General features: G+C 36.7%; 1 protein-coding gene across 1 annotated transcript in view; it reads left to right on the forward strand.

The window, feature by feature from the left end:
* The window catches only part of LOC127938873 (E3 ubiquitin-protein ligase TRIM9), a 37,752-nt gene that overhangs the window by 7,283 nt on the left and 4,551 nt on the right, over window positions 1-25,918 (forward strand). The window contains exons 2-9 of the mRNA XM_052535771.1: window positions 8,404-8,499; window positions 10,037-10,159; window positions 16,087-16,197; window positions 17,020-17,173; window positions 19,088-19,248; window positions 20,015-20,153; window positions 21,167-21,470; window positions 24,905-25,067. Of these exons, the coding sequence (XP_052391731.1) occupies window positions 8,404-8,499; window positions 10,037-10,159; window positions 16,087-16,197; window positions 17,020-17,173; window positions 19,088-19,248; window positions 20,015-20,153; window positions 21,167-21,470; window positions 24,905-25,067 (1,251 nt within the window). The remainder of the gene's footprint in view (window positions 1-8,403; window positions 8,500-10,036; window positions 10,160-16,086; window positions 16,198-17,019; window positions 17,174-19,087; window positions 19,249-20,014; window positions 20,154-21,166; window positions 21,471-24,904; window positions 25,068-25,918) is intronic.

A 25,918-nucleotide genomic window follows, 5' to 3' on the forward strand; every position in this document is an offset into this window, starting at 1 on the left:
CTCCGGAACGACCTCCCCTGGTCCCCCGGAACACCACAAGGCGAGAGCCCTCAAAACAATCTCGCTGGCTGGCTGATGACATCCAGCATTGCCTCCTGTCTGCTGAGTTCCTTGGTGGTCGGTTCATTCTGACAGGTATTGGTAAGGGAGGAACTCAGGTGCAGACAGGGATTCTCAAACAAAGGGTTTATTACAAAAAGGGGAAAACAAAAACCCACGAGGGGGAAAACACGGAGCAAGGTAAAGACTAAATAACTAAAACAGGACTGGACTAACAAGATAAACAAGGACTCTAAATACTAACTATAAACAAACACTCACGGTAATACAAACACTTCTTTAAGGAACAATCACAGAGTGGAACAATCACAATCACAATCACAATCACAATCACAATCACAATCACAATCACAATCACAATCACAGGTACAAATCTCAATGACAATGAACCGACGCAAGACAGAGCACACTAGGAGATCTAAATAGGGGTACTAATCAAGACACGACAGGTGTTACAGATAGGACAATCAAGACACGACTAGGTTAACAAGGGGGGCGGGGCAAGGGAACGAGACAACACAAGCACATGGCCCAAAGACAAGGCCATGCGCTTGTACACAAAACAAGGGTCTGTCATGATCCTGCCTCAAGACTAGGAAAAATCAAGGACACGAGGGCAGGATCATGACATTCATTCCCTCAATGTACTAAAACGTGCACACGATTACTATTGCGTTCCCTCGTTTTGTGCACGATTAAGCAAATCGAGGGAACATATTAGTAAATCGTGCGCACTATTTATAAATTGAGTGAATGAAATAGTAATCGTGTGCATGTTTTAATACACTGAGGGAACGAATTAGTAAATCGTGCGCACAATTTTTTAATTTTTTCTTGCATGTCATGTGCAAGGCTCTGTAATAAAGAGATATAAATGATTAAAGAATAATCACAATTTGGATATATAAAATCACATTGCGCTATATAAAGTTACAATTATGCTAAATAAAGTCACATATCTGAAAGATAAATGATGTTGTGTGATATAATGTTACGATTGCGAGAAATAAAGTCGGAGATATAAATCACACTATAAAATATAAAGTAAATATACACAATAATCAAGTAAAATTAACATAAAAATTAAACTGACGGACATAACTAAAAAAAACACAATCAAAATAAAAAAAGACTCTAGCATCAATACACTTCTTGTATGAATGGAAAAACAGACAAGACTTCCGTGTGTGGAAATGCCAATGGATGTCACTAAAGTGAAATATAAATATGATTCTAGTGCCCAGACACGTAATGCAGGAATGCCGTCTCCTTTTATACATATTCATAAATACAGTGTGTGGGAATAGCTGTGACCTCCTCCTCCACACACACATTCATGACATGCAACAGTGGTTTTGCTTCACACACACACACACACACACACACACACACACACACACACACACACACTCACTAGCAGATCGAATGTAGGTTAGATGTTTCAGACTGAAATATGCAGTCCCACTCCTCCATATGCCATCGCTGAGGTGTGTGTGTGTGTGTGTGTGTAAGGAGTCTTTTCATGCTTTTTCCTGCCGGCAATCTGTGACCAAGAAAACAGCTCAGTAAACTGGCTGCTGACTGAAAAGATCTTAATACAAAACAGACTTTAAGCAAATAAGTGTAACTGGTATGTTTCTTGAAGAAAAGGAAAATATTAGCTTAATAAAGAAAAATTAAAACTGTTAAAACCATGAATCACATATTTACATAAAAAAAAGATTTGAATAAAAACGTCTTTGTTAATGTTTTTGCAAAAAGCTAAAGTCAAAGATTGTCAACCAGCAGGGTTTGAGAGAGAGAGAGAGAGAGAGAGAGAGAGAGAGCGCTCCACACACCCTCCTACAAACGTGACCCGTCCTGTTCAACGCCCAAGTGCAGAATCCTGTAATACAGCAGGTTTCCATGGTTACACATGAATATTACGTCAGTGTTTCATTTCCTCACACAACTGAGAAGTGTCTGTGGTTTCTTCAGACTAATACTGAACAGACAACCTCTCGCCTCCCTGTCCTGGTGTCCTGGTCAAAATACAAACCATGTCAGTACTGCTTCTCACAATCGGAATATTTAAATTTAGAAATTCTAATTTATATCAACAATATATGAAGCTTCAGGACGACTGAGTGTTTTAAACATGTAAAAAAAAATCCCGTAAAAAAACTGTACAGTTCCAGCACGGAAAAATACAGTTAAATAACGGGCACATTAAGTACCGTAAATTTTCCGTAATTCACAAATACAGTTTTTTGCTGTAATTTTACATGAGATTTTCTGTATTTTCTTCAGCTTTTAATGTTTAATAAGCTGTTTTACATAAATATTGTGGAAAGTTAAGAATTAAAAAAATAAAATAAATTATCATAAAGTTTGAACACTGCTTTAATTCAAAAAATTTTTTACAGTGTGTTTTTTTTATTTTTATTACTTTTATTTTATTTTTACAAAATTCTCACCACTGTAACGTTCCCTCATATATAATTGTTTTTTTTTTGTAAGAAGATGGTTTCCATAATTCTGTGTTTTTTTATGTAAATAAGCCTGGATTACAAACCAAATACTATAACTCTAAAGCACAAATACTTAATGTTACAATTAAATGATATATAATTAGTTTCATCACTATAAGAACAATAATAACAATTGCTAATAATAATTGTTCTGCTTATTTGTCATGGAAATAATGTCATAATGCATCAAAATGACATATTTCTTTACATTTTGGGGTGAAATATTACTGTTCCTGAAAGTTTTAATGATTGTAATTGTATTTCTCTGAATAATGCCTTAAAGGGTTAATTCACCAAAAAAAAAAAAAAAATCAAAATTCTATCATTAATAACTCACCCTCATGTCGTTCCAAACCAGTAAGCCCTCCGTGTCCAATAAACTTTTTTTTTTCTTTCTATTTTTTTTTTTTTTACTGTGTACTTACAGCATTGTTATAAATATTGCTTTAAATAATTTGGAGTGATGAGTATGAACAAACCTCAGGGCATGTGACACCCAATCCCAGTCTGAAGTTGTCTCACAGCATCACAGAAGGAATACAAACAGCAAAAGTGATGAAATGTGAAATCAAGGGAAACAGCTGAAGAATTGAAATGTGTGCATGTAACCTTCATTCCACTCTTTAGGGCAAAATGCACCACTGCAGCGTTCTTTTAAATATTCATTTAACAATTAATGATGCCAATGACTTTCTGTCTTTCCATTGAAAACGATGTATGAAGACGAGAGACAGAGAGAGGTCTGTTGTCTTCAGTAGGGAGATTTGTGTGCCCGGGTCAGATGGGTGATTGCTTCTGCTGACCTCCAGATGAACAGCATTAATCACAGAGACAACAGAACCTAATGAGCCGCTTGCACTGCAAAAATCATTCTCTTCATTAGTCATTTTGCCATGTTTTCCAGTAAAAATTAAAGATAAATTGACTTGATGAACAAAATGGGGTAAATATATTAATAATAATATTATTAGTGTAACACAGGGGTCTCCAAACTCAGTCCTGCAGAGTTCAGCTCCAAACACAAAGCCAACACGATTAATTATTGGTGATCGAGTTTGTGCAACGTCATGTGCATTTTTTATGATCTGTTTATGCTCCAGTGAGGGTTAAGGTGCAGACATATTTACTAATGTTTGGCAAATGTTCATGGGTGAAATCCAGTCATTTCAACTGGAATCTGTTCATTTCTAAATATTTCCCCATGCAGATTTGGCGAAAGGTTCAGTTGGTTGGTCATGTGAATTTGGCGCATTACAGAAAGCTGCTTGGGTTCAAAGTGACTGAAAGTGATTTCTGTTGGGGCTAGGCTTTAAACATCACTATGTTATTAACAACAGACAGCTTTCATACATTTTTAAAATTGGTTTCAAAATCATAAGTGCTTGTGCAAATCAAATCATATGACTTTAATGCACGTCCGCTGGAGGCAAGTTGAATGAGAAGCCATGTGCAGTTTAATAAAATCCAAAAGTGAGCAGACACACAATGAATAAGACTTGGCTTGGCAAAAACATGAACAAACTCACCAAACAGTGGATTACAACAGTGGGAAACATCAATATCACACAAAAAATACCAAACAGAATATTTGCTGTGTTCACAGTCTGTTTTATTATGTCTTTAATTGATGTTTCTGTACATTTCTGAAGTCAGCACTGGTAAGCTACTACTAAATATATTGTAGAAACAAGGACAACAATTAAGAATTTGTTCCCTCATTTTTATTAAGAGGTCCCCCTCAGCGGGCCCCCAATCAACCCGAACCCATACCCAAACTCCACGCCCCTGTCTCTTCTGAAGAGGTACTTCACTACATTTTGGAAGGGAGTCAGAAAAGGCGATAGGTTCAGAGGAGTATGGCAAACCTGACCCACTCTTTAGTGCATATACCCCAGGGACTCACAATCAAGGTCACTACTACATTAGCACAGACTTGTATCTCTCTCTCTCTCTCTCTCTCTTTCTCTCTCACACACACACACACACACACACACACACATATACATTAAACACACACGCATTCTCATTCTAGCAGACATGCTGATAAGGCAAGTGCCCAATTACTCTGTCAAAAAAATCTACCAACAACAGTTATTGAGATGTCATGCGTGTCACACACACACACACACACACACACACACACAAACACACACGCACACACAGACACACACACACACACACTGCTCGTCTTCAACTGTCTCTAAATTCAATTCACGTCTCATCAGCTCTTCATCACATTGCCCTGCTGAAGTAGATAATGGGATAATAGAGGAAGATAGAGAGCCTAAATAAAGAAGCTCCACTTTTCTGTGTGATTTCATATTAGAGCAGCATTTCTTCTCAGCGCTCTCCCCATCATTACAGACAGACTCAGTGTTTCAGTAAATCAGTAGATCAATGCCAGTAAACCATAATGTTTATTGTCCTGGTTTCAACCTAGAGATTGAAATGATACAGTGAAACCCTTGGACACTTACTCCACACTTGAATATAATTATGAATGATATATATGCTATATATACACTGCTATATATACCTTTTAAAGGTTTGGGGCCGGTAAAATGTATTTATGTTCATGAAATATTCATGTACTGTCTTCCAGGTAAAGACAGTAAAAACAGTAATACTGTATAGGATTATTACAATTTAAAATGATTGTTTTCTGTTTTAATATACTTCAAAATGTAATTTATTCCTGTGATGTTTAGCTGAATTTTCAACATCATTCCTCCAGTCTTCAGTGTCACGTGATTTACTGCTCAAAAAACATTTATCAATGTTGAAATATTTTAGTTGAAACAGTGTTTTTTTTTCTCTCTCCAGGTTTCATTGATGAATAGAAAGTTCAAAAGAAGGGCATTTATGATTTGTAACATCATAAATATATTTACTTTAACTTTTAACTTAAAGTATATATTTCTTAATTTCTTTAAAAAATGACCCCAAAATGTTTTGCATATATATATAGTATTATTTTATCCAGTACACAGACTTGACTGGAGTTGTCATCTCTTATAAAAATATAAAAACATATTCGTCAAATGTCCTATTGCATTTTTATGGATCTACTGTAAAATGAGAGGACAAACATCATTTGTCCATTATTCAAAAGAAAAGTGTGCAAATGAACTGAAACACATCTGATCTCATCTGTGTGAGTGAGTCTGACCTTTGCGCTGACTGTGGTCAATAAACTACAGCTACGTAACATTTTGGACTTTAAAATCAGTGAACTGTTTCTTTGTTTGATTCTTTGGTTGAAATCAGCCTGAGCGGTGTGAAGGAGGGACAGATTGTACAGGGTCTATGGACACAAAAGAGGGGCGGGACGGTGACCCCGATGCATCATTGACCCCAGCAGTGTCCTGGGGTCTTCTACTCGATCACACAGGCACACACACACACTAAGAGAAGTGGGCCATAGCTGTCAGGGTCTTGTTAGCAGGCTGGACAGCTTGCTCGCGCAGATGGCATGTTAATAGAGCGAGGAGATATGACGGTGTGTGTGCTTGTGTTTGTTTATATGTGTGTGTGTGTGTGTGTGTGTGTTTCTTTCGTTGATTTAAGATCCCGCTGATCGAAGAAGGCCAGGGAAGGCCCAGAGCAAGAGGAGCAGGTGGGAAGGAAATGTGTGTGTGTGTGTGTGTGTGTCTCTGTGGACTCATGCCAGGGTGTTTTCCACAGACTTAAGTGATCATTAGTCAAGCCAGAGACCTGCAGAAGATGTTAACACTTTATTGTGTTAAAAAATAAAAATAGAGTAGGAATTTAACAGATTTGGACAATTCCTTAACAGTTCCACTTGGTTTCGGGTTCTCAAGTCAAGTCAAGTCAAGTCACCTTTATTTATATAGTGCTTTAAACAAAAAAGTTTGCGTCAAAGCACCTGAACAACATTCATTAGGAAAACAGTGTGTCAATAATGCAAAATGATAGTAAAGGCAGTTCATCATTGAATTCAGTGATGTCATCTCTGTTCAGTTGAAATAGTGTCTGTTTTTATTTGCAATCAAGTCAATGATATCGCTGTAGATGAAGTGACCCCAACTAAGCAAGACAGAGGCGACAGCGGCAAGGAACCGAAACTCCATCGGTGACAGAATGGAGAAAAAAACCTTGGGAGAAACCAGGCTCTCACTTCAGCGGTTGTGTAATGTCTGGCCCAAGCTGAGGGTTTTATTATATATCATATTAGAAGTAAATAGTAGGCACACACAGTACAGTAGGCTAAAGTTTCAGCTATAAAGATACTATAATGCAAAGCTGTTGTTTGCTTTGAGAAGGTCATATTCAGCTGATCTTATATCCTCTGCCTATGGAGGTCTGGTAAACCGGCGACAGTGACAGTGTTTCAATCATGTAAAGCTGATTCTGCACAGACCAGCCCTTCAAAATCATATGAATCCTGACAGCTGAGTTATGTTTGGGGGAATATAAATGAGACATACAGTATGAGAAAGATACGGTGTCTAAGAGAGCTCAACGCGCTGCAACTGTAGAAAACATGCAAATAGAAAAAGCACCAGCAAATTAAGAAAACATCTTCATCAGTTTCACAACACGCTCTGCAAATACTTCTAACACAACCAAACACAGCAAGTAGCACAGAGCACAACGGAAATGTTCCAAGGGGACCCCAGCAACCCTTATGAAAATGAACCATGTTTTTAGTAAAGTAAAAGTGTAGTTACCATGTTTTTTTTTGCCGTTTTTGCTAGCTCCTCACCGGAGAGCTGTTTTGAAACAGAAAATCAAGTAAAAGTGACCCGACACTGATAACATATAAAGCTGCTCGATTTAAATAAATCTACTTTTAAAGTGCTACATATTGTATTCTATCCATTTTCTTTTCATTTATTATACAATTAACAAAAGCAAAAATAGGACGTCTAACACTAGCTTCCTCTATTATTTTTCTATTCTATCAGGTTTTTTTTTATTACATTATTTAAAAGCCCTTGCCCTAAGCCCTTGCTAGCCTTAAGCTAACTGAGACCTGTTATAGCACTTTTGTTGATTTTGATTGCTTCCGTTGTCCTCATTTGTAAGTCGCATCGGATAAAAGCGTCTGCTAAATGACTAAATGTAAATGTAGCTGTGTATATGAGAACGCTGGTTGGTGATTGAGGATGCTGGGAATATTTGAAGATGTTGGGAAATGTTGGATTGGCAGGACTGTTATTGTTATTCCGTCAAGTCACCTTTATTTGTATAGTGCTTTATACAACACTGATTGTGTCAAAGCAGCTTTAAAGTGTTAAACAGGAAAATAGCTGGTCAATAAATCAGATTTGAATCATTCTAAATAATTAAATGTCAGTAATTATAATTTCATTCGTGTGTTGAAGGCTCTCGAGGGAGAAATGAACTTCTGGTCTACATGATGTTTTATTTAGGGGATGTTCCAGCGGGGATGACTGCTCATGCTTCCCCAGCCAAACCTTGAACCCCTGAGGTTGAACATGTTGGGAATCTGGGCTATGTTTAAGAACGGTGGGAATGTTGGGGGGTATTTGAGGATGCCAGCTAATTCTGCGCTGATCGGGACTCTAGATAATGGTTGGTGGTGTTATTTTAGGAAGCACGGAATGTTGGGTAGAAAATCCTGGGAATGTTCAGTGGGATGTAGCTAATGAATGTGCTGCAAGAATTCATGCAGGTTTAAGACATTTTTAAAACTTGTGATGTGAGTGTGTGTACTATCTGTTTAATGCAACATTAATAGATACATGTTTTAGTTGAATTGAAGTTACATATCATATTCACTCACAGCTCTTTCAACAAATCATTTTGATAAGCAGATGATTTGATTGAGTCTCGTTGATGTGTGCAGTGTCAGCTGTCCCAGGCGTTGAATGGAGTGTCTGACAAAGCCAAGGAGGCCAAGGAGTTCCTGGTGCAGCTGAAGAACCTGCTTCAGCAGATACAGGTATGCAACTCAACAAAGCCATCTGACGAACAGTTGTGTCTTAGAAATGTGAAATCGATGTAAACTCATTCAATATCAAATGTTTAAATAGCTTGCCAGTTTTGAATGTGTTGTGCTGAAGTGTATTGAACACTTGTGAATAGAAAATGGCCTTAACATCTTAAAAACATAATCAAAACAGCCAAGCTAGCAGCACTCAATATTAGCATCTATTCCTTGATTTATGAGAGTCTCATTAAATATGCAAATGAATATCTAGTTAAAAATGAAGTGGGGTACTTATAACATTCAGCATGTATCCAGCAAACGTGCCATATGTCAGATGTTAACATGAATTTTGTTAGCATGTTTATGCGGTGCATATTAAAGGCTTTGATAATCTAAGGCCGGGGGTTTCAGCTACGGTTCCATTGACCCCCGGGAGCCGGAAGCAGATATATAAAAATGTATTGGAAGAATAAAAATATTGAATAAATGTAAAGTTTGAAGCATTAATTATCGCTTTACCCTGTCCCGATCTACAGAAATAAAACCGATGCATCTTAATATTCGTTTGTATTGAATGTTGATCAATGCAATTTTTTGCATACAATTCATACATGCACATGATTGTCATGAGATTAGAGTTGTATTCTGCCTGGAGACCATTGGATTATGAGCTCTGAGCTATTTTTACTCAAGTGAAGAGTTTAATGCCCTTTCATACTGCCCAGCAGAGGAGAGAGAAAGAGCTTGTCTATCAAAGCCTCTGTAAGCAGACTTTGTGCTGAAGTGATTTTCAGTGCAATGTGACATACATTATAAAAGGTAGCAGTCACATGTGAAACGTCTCCTCTTCATCATGGTTGTGTAGTAGATGAAATGACTCCGTCCCATCAGTGTCAGTGTGTGGGTGTAGGTCTCACATCTGAGTCACAGCCGAACTCAAAGTGAATGAACGATCAGTTCCTTTCCAAACTCCTACACCACAGACAACTGATCTGTGCCAGCTTTACAAAATGGGTTTTAAAGCTGACGTGTTTCATTTCTGTGCCACTACGGGCTCTAAAGAGAATAGAAAAAAAAAATAGAAAAAAAAAATAGAAAAAAATGTATTTGAAATACCCCCGTTCCCCGTCTTGCACAACCAGGGAGTCCAGCACCAAGCTTCACATATATTAAAACTAATATCATATTGTAACTATATTTCCACATTTTTAAATTATGGTTTCCCACATTTGCATATAAACACCATTTAGTATTCAGCAGTTTAAAAGATAGAAGTTTACAAATGTGAAAGGTTAGCCAATCATTAAAGAGGTCATTTTAATATATAAGTCAGAAAGGTGCAAAAGCATTTTAAATTTTAGGTGAAAAATAACAATTAACCAACTTCAGCAGACTTCTTCTGGAGGGAGGTTAAAATGGTGCAAAAGTTCCATATTCAGGGCATCAAAAACTAAATCATGGAGACATATTGCATTGTTGTTTTGTGGTGCAAATTCTTGAGGCTCACTCTCATTATGTGTGTGTGTGTGTGTGTGTGTGTGTGTGACAGGAAAATGGGGTTGAATTTGAGGCATGTCTGGTCGCTCAGTGTGACTCTCTGATTGAAGCGCTCACTCGGCAGAAGGCCAAACTGCTCACCAAGGTCACAAAGGAGAAAGAGAGTAAGCTAAAGGTACGTTAACACACACACACACAACATGCACATCTCTTGTCACTCATTCCTATTCTAAACACCTTTTGACAGGGGTCCACACATCTAAAATTAAGAGTAAATTATATTTGCTAGTGGTTGTAGCATCAGCATATATTCTATATTCTATACACACACACACACACACACACACACACACACACACACACACACACACACACACACACACACACACACACACACACACACACACACACACACACATATATATATATATTAGGGGTGTAACGGTTCACAAAATTCACGGTTCGGTTCGATACGATACACTGATGTCACGGTTCGGTTCGGTACGTTTTAGATACAGCAAAATGCAAAAACATCTCAACTTTTCAGAATGCCGCAAGCGCACCGCGGGTCATGTGACAAGAACTAACCAATCAGCTTCATCCTTTCCCATAACAACGTTGAAAACTCAGCCAAGATGAAGGAACAGCTGATCATAGTTGTATATGGATTGCAATTTTGAAATAAATTTAGTAGCAGAGCTACTGCAAGCGATTTTTAGAGCTGCAAATCCATTTATCCTTCGCTGAAATTTCCGCATCTCATGGAGAGAGCACGTCATTGTTGCTTAGCAAAGACAGACGCCTCATGAGCGCTTCTGCCCAAGCGCTTTGGAAAGGAGGAGAAAGACGTGCTTAGCGTTTTCCACGCGTTTTTAGGAGCGATATGTGAACGGACCCTAAGGCGCTCGCTCACTCAGCACGCGCTGAAGGCTCATTGCAAAATGTCTAATGCATTTAACAGACCAGAAATATAAGATCCTAAAATAACCAACAGGTCTGGTGTTTGGGTGCACTTTGGATTCCCTGTAAGCTATAATACTGGTGTCTAAATGCTGCGGGCATAGTTTGTTGCGTGCATGTTTCTCCTTTTTTTCGTCTTTTCCCAGATACTGACACAATAAGGTGATGTCGGCGTAAATGAGTTGACATGTTTCAAGTATTCACGCTGGTGTTTTTTTTTTTTTTAAAGCAATGAAGCAACCGCGCGAAGCCCTCACTATATAGGATTTTAGAAAGAATGCAGAGCACTAGTGTAGTGTGCAAACTTACCACAGTGTGGATTTCAGAAAGTGTGCAAAGACTTCACGTGCACACTTACCATAACATGGATTTACAAATAATGTTCTAAGGAGGGGCTCTCATGTCACTCTGATCGAGCAGCTCATAGATGGAATCATGCATCTCAAACAATATGTTTGAGAGTCATCTTCTTTTTCTAGTCTGTTAAACGCATTGGCCATTTTGCAACGAGCCTTCAGCGCGTACTGAGTGAGCGAGCGCCTGACTGAGTCATAACATAACATAAACATAAGTTGGTGTTTTTTTCTTCTTCGGGAGTGTCAGGGGCGTTGCCTGTTACGTCGTTTGGGTTATTGGGCTACCTTGTTGAACGCATATCATTATATTTCTCTTTTTTTTTCCAAATATAATTAATTAGTCCAACGAACCGTTCGGTATGCATAATGCGTACCGCGTACCGAACCGAAAGCGTCGTACCGAACGGTTCAATACGAATACGCGTATCGTTACACCCCTAATATATATATATATATATATATATATACATATTAAAGAATAGTTCAACTATAACTATACATTTTGCAACAGTGAGATTATTTCCTAATTCAGTCACATGACATCATTCCTGGCTTCACCACACAGATGGGACAGAGCTTCTGTAATACACAGCACTGTTAGTGTGTCCTCCTCTGAATTTATGGAAAGCAGATTGAGTTTTTGTGTTATTTGTGCAACTCCATGTGGTCAAAACACAGTGAGATCAGTGAGTTTCTTTAATCCGGCTGTGTGTAAAAAAAAAAACTAATATTTACTTATTTACTGTACTAAAATATAGCCTATAATCTAAATATTTGCACTAGTAGAAAATATTTATTTATTTATAACATTTTTTTGTTCATTTAATTCACAAATGTAAGTAAATTAATTTTAATTATTATTTTTGTTTAATTTTTTTGTCCCCCCCAAACATTTATTATTATTATTATTATTATTATTATTATTTAAATGTATTATTACTTTTTTTTTTTGAAGATAAAAATAACTTAAAATTAGCATGATGCTTCTAGTGCCATTTTCTTCAACTCTGGTTGTATTGAGGACCTCATGATATAAAAAGCCAGTTTTTCTGTTCTCTATGATCATTTGTGTCTAATAGTGTAGGTTCCTCCATCTTCCGGGGTCTGTGTGCTCTGCTCAGATAATCAAATGAAGTGTTTTTGTTTGCAGTGACAGCAGACGTCATTTTCTACTCTAATTCGTTTCTTCCACGCCAGTAGTCTGACAGCAGAGCTTTACACATGCCCTCTTTCACCACACTGAACACAGGATGAAGGGGGTTGGGTGTGAAAGTAAACCCGCTCAGTCCTAAGCAGTTATTACAGTGTGTCAGGGAATTAATACATAGATTGTTCTATAGACTACAGTGATGCAAGTTTATATTGTGCATTAGAAATATTTAAATTATCCAAAGTTTATGTATCAGAATTTGGGGGACAGGAAAGCAGCTAAATTTAGGAAACCCTGGTGTATGTATGGCTCTTTGCACAATAAACCAACCAACCAATCAGGATAAGGCAGGTAGATAAAAAAAAAAAAAATATGAAATTGCGGTCTTGCTTTTTTCATATTTAAATATTCATCTCACACTTATGAATGTTTTTAAGCATTATTATTATTATTATTATGGTACATTAAATGCATTGAACACTGTGTTTTTGTTTTGTTTACATATTCATTCATTTCTAACGTAAAGGGTTAATGTTGGTTCTGTCAGTTATAATTATACAGTCATTCATCTCAAGTGCAAGAATAATTCAAGAGTGACTGATTTGCTCAGCTTGTCTTCACAATTAGACACGGATAGCAAAAAACCATGAGTGAATGTTTGATAAATTAAATCAGCTCATTAGCTTATTATTTCATTAATCAGCTTATTATTTCTTAGTATTTCAGGAAAGAACATTTAATACTCTACTTAAAGGGATAGTTCACACCCTCATGTAATTTCAAACCATTCGACTGGAATGAAGATACTTTTTATGACTCCTGAGAAATTTCTGTCTCTCCACTGAAAGTCCATTCAACCAAAACTTTGACGCTTCAAAAAGTTCAGAAAGATTTTGTAAAATAATTCCATATTCTATATTCCATCAAGCTGTAAATTCCGAGTTTTCAAAAGATTACTTAAAAATATAACTTATAACTTATAAATGTTGCAGGGAAAAACCATTTCATAAAAACTTCAATGGCCAGTTTTCATAAACAGTGCTTATTAAACAATTTCAGAACAAAATCAAGTTAAAAACAAAGTACAAAATTTCGAATTTTTGGTCTAAACTTAATGGAATATCATGTAACTTTACAGTAAATAAATATAATCTATAATCTTAAGAAGGGGTGAGTCCAGGGGCGCGGGAAGATGTTTTAGGTTGGGTGTGCGGGGGTGGGGGTTGGCTTAATAGCAGTTGTTTAGTGATATGCTATTTACACTTGTCGTTGATGATGACCATTGTAGGATAAAAAGGCGTCCAGAACAAGCAGGAATCCGTTTAAGTCGGTTTTATAAGGCAGAAAGTGACAAAAGTTCCACAGCGCAGGGAAGAATAGTGCTACGAATCAAAAAAAAAAGTAAATAAAACTATGCAATATTCACAGCAAACACGTTCAAGCCAGCAGTCTATTGCTGCGCACTAAACGGACTACCGTAGCCAACACACTGTCTCTGGCTTTGACCACGCTCACGCTACTTTCTCTAGACCTTCACCTGTCTACTAATTTCTACGGTCGTCATCTTAATGTCTTGACCCCGTCTACAGAACATTCCATACTATCGGTAGATCTAACATAACATTTCACATACATCTGGTCAAACATTTCTACACAGGACATAACCTGAATATAAACACAGTTGTCCTATACGCCAAACAATAACACAAGTAACAATCAGATATACATTTGTTCACAGATGTAACATGGATTCGCCCGATGACGTCCACAGAAACCATGAATGATATGCATAAATAAACCAAGGGTTTGAACAGCACCGGTTTGAACAAAAGATGCTTCCAGCTAATAAGAATATCCATTGTACTTGCGTCAATAAATGACTTAAACTGTATTACTGTGTCTCGTAGGAATTCTTAAACTCAAATGCCAAATTAGTAAAATGTTAATAGTTAGAATATATAACAAAACATGTACAGACTTTTACACTAGACATACTACACACGATACCCAAACATATTATACAGACAACCCTTTTATGAATCCCCGGCATCATAAAAGTCCATATAAATATATGTTGTGTGTGCATGTGTTTAAAAAGAGGGAATGTGCCCCATAGTCTGTGCATGGACACGGAGTAGCTCCGTGACAACACTGCAAATAAATAGCTCAATTCTATTTATACACATAGGCGTAGCTTGACGTTTGAGCTTGGGAGGGCCAAACTAAGCCAGTCGATTTGGTTAGTCAAACTTTTAAATACATTTTATAATTTCTGTAAACATACAAAGTCCCAATCCATGTACCATTAAAAGCGGGTTTTCTATGAATAAAAAAAGCAGCAGCAAGCGTGTGAGGTTGCCATTTAGTAACGTTAAATCTTACTGAAAATGGCCGATTAGGCTTCATCTGTCTTTATTTTGGTTAGGTTCAGATTCCTCTGCAGTTGTTGTATGTTGTAAAAAAATAAATAAAATAAAAAAACCCACACAAACAATCCATTCATGCCATGCAACAGCATGCAACAGGCAAGCATAGACTATTATCCGCCAAAATGCAGATTCGTCACGAGCCAACTTCTTACTCAAGTAAGATTGGGAAAGTCTATTAGTAAGTCTGATTTGATCTATTATTTACTTACAATAAATAACAATAAAATATATTTAAATGACTACATTATATGCATATTTACTTTTGAGTTGAGAGCATTATTAATGAACAAATATTTAGTAAAATCTTTCAATCATTAGGGGGGCAACGATTGAAAATATTAGGATATTTTGCTAATTACTTATTGTGAATAGTTGCAAATATATTCACCTCAGCATTGTAATACATTATAAACCAGTATGAGTTGAGTGTACATTTTAATTCTAATTATTAAATGGATGCCACCTTATTGGGAAAAAGCCCTCCCTACACTTACCCTAACCCTGCCCAATATTTTATTACAATTTTATTAATAATAAATCCTTTTCTGATGTGATTTGAAATTAGAAAAAAATTATTCGAACCCATGTCGATCGCGTCAAAAGGAACTGAATGCTACACACTTTACCATCTACACCATTAAACCAGTGTACCCCATGATTTTCAGCTTTACCCTACTCTATACCATTTTAACAAACTTGTATCATCTAACAGTTTAGAGCTAACTTACTAAAGCAGAAACACGTGTGATTATTTTTTCGGATTTGTCCGCAATTCTTCAGACTCAAGAAGCATGAGTCCCTAGACATACAAAAATCCCTTTGAACAGCAAAAACAACAACAACAACAGTTTTAAAATCTAAATGTAGTTACCAGTTATTACATGGGCTTCTCTCCATCCCAGGTTTAGTAAAATGGTTAAATCTTTATTTATGTGTGGTCATATCACCAATTTTGTTTAAGGTTATCTAGAAACAAGGGATTGCACAACTTGATTGAGCTTAGCTTTTATTGAATCTGGAGCATTCCCTTAATTGGCCGAGACTGACGATCATTGACAGCCGTACAAATCTTGTCTTGCAGTTCTCTGAGAGTAGTTATTATACGGCTCCACATCTCTTTGAGGTGTTTATCTGACGTGACTCTCTCAGCAGGAGTTCATCACTGTGAGCATGTCTTTGATTGAATGCCGTCTCCTCTCTGTTTCAGACTGTGAAGGATCAGATAACTCACTGCACCATGAAGCTACGACAGACCACAGGAATGATGGAGTTCTGTCTGGAGGTTATTAAAGAGAACGATCCCAGTGGATTCCTACAGGTGCAAACAGACAAAAAACAAAGATCAAAAGATCTGAAATAATAATAATAGTATTAATTTTAAAAATCCATATTTCAAACAACACTGGTACATCCCTGTTATTATTCAGAGGTATGAATGAAACATAAAGCAAGCTGTGGTTTCCGATAGGTTCCTCTGAAAGCATTTATCTGGTGTTCAGACTTGCCCTCAGCAATTAAACTCTTTCAATAATTGATGTTTCATATCAGCGAACCTTTAAAATATAGAGATGACAGCTCCAGATGAGCAACGCTGCCACTTTACTGAATTTTTCATGAAGTATCGATTGTGATGTTCCTTTGAGTGCCTTCACAAAGCATGTAATGTGAGTCAGAGATGCCTGCCCAGCAGAGATTTCTGAAAGAAGAAGTTGGCAGTCAACAATGTATTTTGAGGATCAAGAAAAACCAATGCACAAAGGAACAAAGTGAATCGCTGAAACACTGTGCAGAATGTTATGGACTACATCTTTCATATTGCACATCAGTGGCAACCTAGCAAACTACTAAATTTGTACAAAAGCTAACAAGCATGTCCTTAAAAGAATACTATTTTGTCTTCATGCACTGTAATTCCAAACCATTTACTAACTTCAAAAAAAAAAAAAAAAAAAAAAAAAAAATTAAGATTATTTACATAAATAAATAAAGATTTTTATGATTATTTAAATCAATAAATAAATCAACCTTAGTCAGGGTAGTGCCATATTAAATTTTTAACAGGAATGACATTACATTTTCTAATACATCACTGCTGATAATTATCATTTCTCTTCTCCTCTTCATTTCTTCCTTCTTCAAGATCTCAGATGCATTGATCAAGCGTGTCCAGGTGTCTCAGGAACAGTGGGTAAAAGGTGCATTGGAGCCAAAGGTCTGCCCAGAATTCGCCTTGACCATCAACACAGACCCTCTGATGCAGTCGATTCTCCAGCTGGACTTCACCCAGAATAAAGGTAACATGTGACAACACACCTAACAAATGAGATTTAACGTTTGCTGTCTGTGGGCACCAGTGTTGGGGGCATAACGATACAAGCAACACACGTCACATGATCATGTTATGCTTTTGGGACTGTGAACACACCGTGCATGTTTTTGCAGTATGGCAGGTTCACACATACTCTGTCTGCAGTGTATTTTTTTCCGTGCCCATGTTAACAGAGTAGAGTGTTCACACTGCATTGCACAAAGTTCTTTATGATCCACAGGATTGCTTTTAAATGCAAAAGAAAGAAAGCAGGAGAGCTGTCTGTTTCTGTCATTGGTAAGATTAATTTAAAATGTTTGTGATAATGTAAGAAAAGTAGACTATATGCTGTTTAAATGTACTTAACGTATACATCTAGAAGTAAATAGCATTGAAACATTGCATATATTATTGCATTTAAACCTGAATGTGTCTATGAAGATTGTATTACTGTAATGTGTAAAAAGAGAATCACAGTGCTGAAAAAGCATTTTCATTAACATGATGAAACACAGCAGATCTGAACAGAAGATGCACAATAGGAACCAAATACCAAACAAAATGATCACTTTTATTCAGCAAGGAAACATTAAATTGATCAAAAGTGGCAGTAAAGACATTTATAATACATTTCTATTTCAAATAAATTCTGTTCTTTTGAACTTTCTATTCCTCAAAGAATCCTAAAAAAACAATTGTCTTGAAGCAACTTAGCCTATTAGAATGATTTGTAAAGGATGCTGTGACACTTAAGACTGGAGTCATGATGCTGAAAATTCAGCTTTGCCATCAGAGGAATGACTTACATTTTAAATGTAATTTACATTTTATTTTTCATTGTATAAATGCAGCCCTGGTAAGCATAAGAGACTTTAAAAAACTTCAAGCTTTAGACACTTTAAAAACTTAAAGGGTTAATACACCCAAAAAATTAAAATTAGCACATGAATTCCTCACCTTGAAGTCAATCTAGGTGTATATGACTTTCTTCTTTCATACTAATTCAGTCGGAGTTATTAAAAAAATTGTCTTTGATGTTTCAAGCTATTTAATGCCACTCAGTGGGTGTTGCATTCCATCGGTCCATGAGAAGTTTAATAAAAAGCGCATCCAATAAAAAAAAAAGTTTCTAACATGGCTCCGTGGAGTGAACAAAGGCCTCCTGTAGCGAATCGATGTGTTTTTGTAAGAAAAATATGCATATTCAATGGTTATAATCACTTTGATCTAGCTTGCGCTCACTGTTGCAAAACGGAAGCAGTTTAGGGGGAATGACGTATGAGGTTAGCATTTTGCTTTCTTCAACACTGGTGGTCACAGTTATAAAGCTAATAATATAATATGATTTTGAATAAGAACTTAATAAGATTCTAGAATGTGGATTCTAGAGTCTAAGGACTAGTAAACAACAGCTTTAAAAACAACAACAACAACAACAACAAAACTGCAGTTAAAACAATAATGGAAACACAACCAATCTTGAAACTCAAATTCATTTCTTGTCAAAGATCCAAAAGCAAACTGCATCATTCCCAATTTCATAGACAATTTTTCCCTCAGTGTTACCTCTAGACTCACACATGCAACACTTGCTTTGTCCGATATCATCTTTCAGATGGTCAGGAGGCTGCTTTATTGAAACAAATGCATGCAGGTGACCAGAAAGAGGAGGAGAGCACAGGAGGTATTTCAGAGCTGCTACAAACTGTTCCCCTAAAATACTGAACCCCTCCTAAACCCACAGTCCTGTTTCCTTTATTTGTTTTAGAGGCACCAGTGACTTTCAGGAAGTGCTTTCTCCCATGCATGTCACTCCACCATTACCCTGTTTAACCCTCGGATGCCTCTGTGGTTGACAAGCAATGCTTTAATGCGTACTCTGTAAAATTCTGTCTTTTAGCGGAGTCCCCCACAGTGCCTCCTGCACCACTGTTGCAGTTGGAAAAATGCTGCATGTGGAACAACAGTGCCACTCTGGCCTGGAGGATAACTACAGTCCAAGCCCTGCCTGTAGAGGGTTATGTGCTGGAGCTTGATGATGGGAACAGCGGGCCTTATCGGGTATGTATGTTGCAGACATTTCGTGAAAACATTAAAGAATAATACCAACTTGTGGAAAATGGGCATCCGATGTCTCCTTTAAAAAAATAGCCAATAGCGTTTAGCATCACAGTCATGAACATGATTTGCTGTTTATGTAATGGATGCTAGCCAGCCTGGGATGCTATGAAAATCTAGCCTACCATGCAAAATGGTGCTTATTTTAATTCTGTTTAGAACCATGTCATTAGAACCAATGACGTTGGTGCCATGACCCGGACGGGGGTGAGGTTTAACGAAGGCCATCTAGTAAGAGCTGTGCTAGGGATGCTATTGGCTGCAGTCTTTTATGTCTTTGTTAGTGTCATATTCAAAGTTTGGTATAGACAGATGACAGGATGAAAATGAAATACACAGTAACTAAGGACAGTAACATATACAAAAAAAGTCAATGAAAGTAAAATTAAGCAATTAAGAAATAAATAACTGATATTACAGTTCAAGTGTCCACCTCCCATGCCAGTTGAAGCTGGTTCATATAGGGCAAAATTCGGACTAACTAAATTTGTGCTGTTAAATAATCAAAACTGCTTTTCCTAAGTAGGGTTGCAGGAAGCTTTTTTTCTGTTATCTTGTTTTTAAAATTCTTAATATTATCTGCATCTCTTTGAGAAATCTACAGCTTATTTTATCTTTCATGATAAACATGTAGTGTTGTCTTGTTTTAACCTATGCTTTCTGTTTTTTACCTTACACCTTTTTTCCTCTTTCTCTGTCTATGTTTTAGGAAGTGTATGTTGGGAAAGAGACCATCTGTACAGTGGATGGCCTTCATTTCAACAGTTCATACAATGCTCGAGTCAAAGCGTACAACTCTGCTGGTGTGGGAGCGTACAGCAAGGTTGTCGTTCTGAAGACATCTGATGGTGGGTGTTTTGGTCGTCTGCATCACACAGTTTCTTTCATTCACCTTTAATAGGGTCTCTGAGTGTTCTTAAAGCTCCTATCTATGACGTTCATGCACAGCTTCCACATTATATATTCCCTTTCCTCGGTGGATCCCTGCTGTGGATGCGTTTCTTTAATTAGTTTTTTATAGGAAAACTCCTTTCAACGCTTTAGCCACTCTGCTGATCAAACTTCCTACATAAGCTGTATATAGACATATAGACTTCAACTTTAACTTCAGGTACATGGAGACTTGAATTGTTTCAGGTATTTAGTCCTTGAATTAATTTGACTGAATGTAGTATATATATATATATTTGAATTATTTAGATTTCATTTATTTATTTATAGGTGTATAAGTCCTGTGACTGGTCAACATTGCTTTTAACTTTTGCACCATTTTAAAAGAGCCCAAGACCAATAGGATTAAGATCCCAGTAATACTTACATTGGCAGGACCTAGATTGCTGTTTGCAAAACTACATAAACCAGGGGTCCTACAGGACATGTTTAATTAACATGAGTACATACAAGGATTTGATGCTAGATTTGCCTTACAGGCCCTCAGCTACCAAAACTCCACTTCTAAAAGAGCATACTAGCTTCGATATTTCATTCCTTCAACACTTTTAATAATTCATGTGTCACTGAAGGAGTGAATATGTGCAGCTGTAAGATCAGTAAATTATAATGACTAAACTTACACTCTTTTATACCCTTGTTAAAGGAGCTGCAAACTGTTTTTGTTTTGGTAATATAACACATAAAATGCCCCATTTATCTGTTGGATATAATGGAAATAACTGTCCTAAAAATCACTGGGCTCTAAAAAAAAATTCTTAACACAAAAATTAACAGTGAACCATAAATGTGGTACTAGAAACACAAGTCAACCACTGTGGAATGCTATATCGAAAGACTCAAAATAGGTTTTTGAACCACGACAGATTATTCTGGCTATCACAAACTTTATTTTATCTTTCCTTTGCAGTGGCATGGTTCACTTTTGACCCTACCTCAGCTCACAGAGACATTGTCCTGTCCAATGAAAACCAGACTGTGACTTGTAACAGTTACGATGATCGCGTGGTGCTCGGGACGGCTGCCTTCTCCAAGGGCGTTCATTACTGGGAACTTAGTGTGGATCGCTATGACAACCACCCTGACCCCGCATTCGGTGTGGCCCGGATTAATACGATGAAGGACATGATGCTGGGGAAGGACGATAAGGCTTGGGCTATGTATGTGGACAACAATCGCTCCTGGTTCATGCACAACAACTCCCACACCAACAGGTACACATCTTACATTTTCTAGTGTGGTGATAAATATTACAAGCTAGGCTTTTGACAGATTTGGTCTACATTATTTTGGCCATGCACCAGCTCTTAGACAGGAAGGGACCATCTGTACAACACATAATATTTGTCTATCCATTGAAAGTCCAACCGAAATTGTCAAGCTGGAAAAAGTTCAGTCTATACGAATTGAGCAATTAAAGTCCAAGTCGTACAACTCCAAGTCTTCCAAACAAACAATCAGTATATATGATGAAGAGCTTGATTCAGGCTTTTTATTTATAAACTTTGATCAATGCACATCAAATATGGTTAACGGCTGCTCAACCGTACTTGCTTTCGATGTCTAAGAACTCTGTCTTCATGAAAAAGTTTATTCAGACATCAAAAACATCATAGGGAACAATGATGAGAGAAGTATCTTTGTGTCTTGTGTACCAAAGATGAACGAAAGTCTTTAAATTATGAATTTGAGGGTTAAGGAATATTGCTTTTAAGTGCACCTGGGAAACATTAGGGAACAGTAAACCAAAATAACTAAGTCTGAATTCAAAACAATGAAAAATATGAATTTATATCACTTATTTATACATGGTATCATAACTAAATGGTAAGCAAACTGTGAATCGCTACAGCCTTGCTTTCAACATTTTTTGGTGAGATTAGATGCAGAGACTTGAAAAAGCAGAGAAGTCAAGAATTTAAGGCAACATTTTTGAAGCAAAGAGGAGATTTTATTACTAAAGATTTTATAACTTTTTACAAACTTTAAATGAAACCTATATTCATCCCATTCTTGGATGTTAATGACATAAATTAAACTCAATGAACTGATTAAATTACTGTACAGCCTTCCTGTAGCTCCAGGGAAAGCAGTGACTTTTCCCATTCCACTGTTTCTATGTGAACATGTCAGATCATTGCAATTCTGTTTTGTGTCTTTTGCAGTTTCTTGCTCATGACACAGTATACTAAAAACGCAGCACTTAAAGCTGCAGTAGGTAACTTTTGTAAAAATATATTTTTTACATATTTGTTAAACCTGTCATTGGATCTCATTCATGAAACACAAGCAGAACAAATTTTTGTGTAAGTCGCGTGTAAAGTGGTTTTGGCGTAAATTTTCGGATTCATTAAAACGTTCGTATTTTCCAAATGTTAGTTGGTACGAACCTGCTCCCAGCCACGCGTAAATAGTGCGTTTAACGTCTGAACGTTTTGCTCATTAATACGGCTGCATTTTAATTCACCTTAATCGGGTACATATTTACACAGCATTTTGAAAAAAATATTATATATAATAATTACATACGGTTTTTCTTTTAACTTTTATTATGAGAGCCTGTAATGGATCTGATTTTAGGACCTGATACGCCACTTGTGAATCAGGAGAAGAGTTTTCGGGAAGTTCTCTCTACGCGCAAAATATTTACTCGTATATTTACGAATGTTTCATGAATGAGACCCATTATGTCCTGACAGTAGAATATGAGACAGATAATCTGTGAAAAATCAAGCTCCTCTGGCTCCTCCCAGTGCTCCTATTGCCATTTGCATTTCCATTACCACTCCCGTTAAGAAACAACCAATCAGAGCTGCGGTCCGTAACTTTGTTTATGTTCAAAATGTAGAAAAATGTATATAATAAGCGAGTACACCATGAATCCATTTTCCAAACCGTGTTTTTAGCTTGTCCTGAATCACTAGGGTGCACCTATAATAAGTGTTTATATTCGGACTATTTTAGATTGCTTCGGGGGTACCGCGGCGGAGTAACCCAGTACCTTTGTGATTCTTCATAGACATAAACAGAGAGAAGTAGATCCGGCTACGATGTTCTTCCGCAAGACGCAAGCAGTTCTGTTTATTAACCGCTAGAGCGTCAAAAGTTACCGACTGCAGCTTTAAGTTAAGATAAGATACATTTTTAAGAAAAGTGTTTCAAAACCTTTCATTTTTTTCACTATTCCAATGTCCACCAAAGCAAAATGGATTTTGTGTGAATAGCCACTAAGTCACTTAGAATAAAAACAGCTGGCAAACACATAGATGTAAACATACTAAAATATTATAAATGGAAGACCAAGATCACTGAGTCTTGGATTATTCATGTACACCATATTCTAGTATGTTTTAATCAGTGTGGAGCATTATAAACATTGTTTCGGTATAAAGGTTTGACTAGAATATTCTTTAGAGCTTAATTGAAAATGTAGCGCATGTACACATGGTGTATGTCAGACTTATGCTGATGCAGTGTCCTCCAGTGAGTATCAAGGACATGCTGATTATAACACTTGAATACTAATGCAGTGATTTAAAATTCTGCCTGTTTATTGATAGTGAGGTGACTGCGAGGACACACTAACAGTACTGCTAGCGTTACACTTAACAGTCCCTGAAATCTGTGCCTTTCTGTGTAACCTATTTAATGTAGCCTGAAACCAAACTTGTTCTGTTTCTTGGATCCACCATGTGTGTATGTATATATATATATATATATATATATATATATATATATATATATATATATATATATATATATATATATATATATATATATATATATATATATATATATATATATTTAGAAATCTTGTTTTCCCAACATGTTTCTTTTATTCTTTCGTCCCTCCATTACCCAGGGTTTCTAAGCAGGTAAACAATTTAGGTTTGTAGTCACTCCTGTAGAACTGTGCTAGCAATAGTCCTAGTAATCTTATTAGCTTTGTGATAGTTGTTAGATAAGAGAATGTTCCAGAAACTCAACGGTTCTGTCGTATTAAGTGCACAGTACTAAATACACGTGGAAACATTTTATTCACATATAAACAGTAATCTACTTTCTTACATAGAGCACATCAAATGCAGTAAACGGAGACTAAGTGCAACTGTATTTGCTTAATGTGTAAGAACAAATCTCATTGGTTCCTGCCGGAGTTCGAACATGCTTGAATGACTTGAACCAACTTCGTTGGTTTTTGCGCACCAAGTAAACATTCTGTTTTCAATACTGATGTGGGAGTATCTTCATTTGTGTTCCAAAGATGAACGGACGTTTAATGGGTTTGGACTTTATGAGGAAAAACAGGTGGAAATAGGCCCAGTGTTTAGAAATACATGATATGTAGAGTTTCCTTGTGTTCCTCAACATGTATCTTAAAACAACAATGAGCTGTTTCTTCACTACTCTATAAATATAGTAGGTGATATCACACTTGCAGTCATCATGTCAGACTGTATATTAGCACTACTGTGATTCAGAAGTAACACACACTGGAGTAAAGTGGAGTCATAGCACAGTTCTCCATTTCTTGCATCCTTCTCATTCCTCTGCCCAGAAAGATCTTGGATCAAAAGAAAATGCATGTGTGTACTGTGTCACTGATTCCCTTCATTTGGCTCCTTCCTCTTCTACCTGATTCTTGCAGAGCTGAGGGTGGCATCACAAAGGGTTCGACTGTGGGGATTCTGTTAGACCTGACAAAACATACCCTGACCTTCTTCATCAACAAACAGCAGCATGGACCCATGGCTTTCGAGAACCTGGAGGGTGTGTTCATGCCCGCGGTTAGCCTTAACCGCAACGTCCAGGTGAGCGGCAGAACCACACCAACCTTTAGTGATTAGTAGCATTGGGATTCAAGAACTGCTTCTTATACTGAATCATTCTCGTGACCTTAAGCTGCTTGACCAAACATCTGGATTCTTCTGGCATGTTTGGATTTTTTCTCTTTTTTCCCCCACAAATGTTATCCTAAGTTTAAATTTAAGAGCTCAAATAAAAACTTTAGGGGTGCAGTATGGTCGCTGTACTGTATTAAACATTAATAAAGTGATACAAGAAGACATTTAGAATTATTTATTTTATTAAAATATAAAATGTACATTATAGGTTTTTAAATATTTCTGCTTCAAACTGTATTTAATAATTATAGGCCTACTTTAAACTATATGTATATGTATAATATATATTATTTGACTGTTACTAGTAAAAATCTATATATTTAAGCAGCCCAGACAGCAGCTACAAGAGTTTACGTTGAATTAAATGCCACTTTTAATTATAACGATTTACTGTTGCTGGCTGCTCATTTAAAACGATGCACTGTTACAACTCTCTTAAAAGCAACATATTACAATATAAACACCATAATAATGCATCAGCAGCAGTTTTAAAATGCGAGTCGTAGAATGTGCAACAGCACCGTGTGTTTATTTTGACATGCAACACTCATATCCGTCAAAGGAAATCATATGCTTTTTAGGTTTAACAGTTACATAAGGCTGTTTCACAATTCCTGTTTTCCATGCCTAAATTTAAGGTCATACAAAACCATATATTTCATAAAAATTTGATCCTAAGTAGATTTTACAGTTTGCACAGATCTATTTTGAGTTGTAAATGTGAGTGAAATACTTAAATGGTTCCTTTTGAAAGTGAA

This window comes from Carassius gibelio, chromosome A20 (assembly GCF_023724105.1).
Source record: "Carassius gibelio isolate Cgi1373 ecotype wild population from Czech Republic chromosome A20, carGib1.2-hapl.c, whole genome shotgun sequence".
NCBI classification, from domain to species: Eukaryota; Metazoa; Chordata; class Actinopteri; order Cypriniformes; family Cyprinidae; genus Carassius; species Carassius gibelio.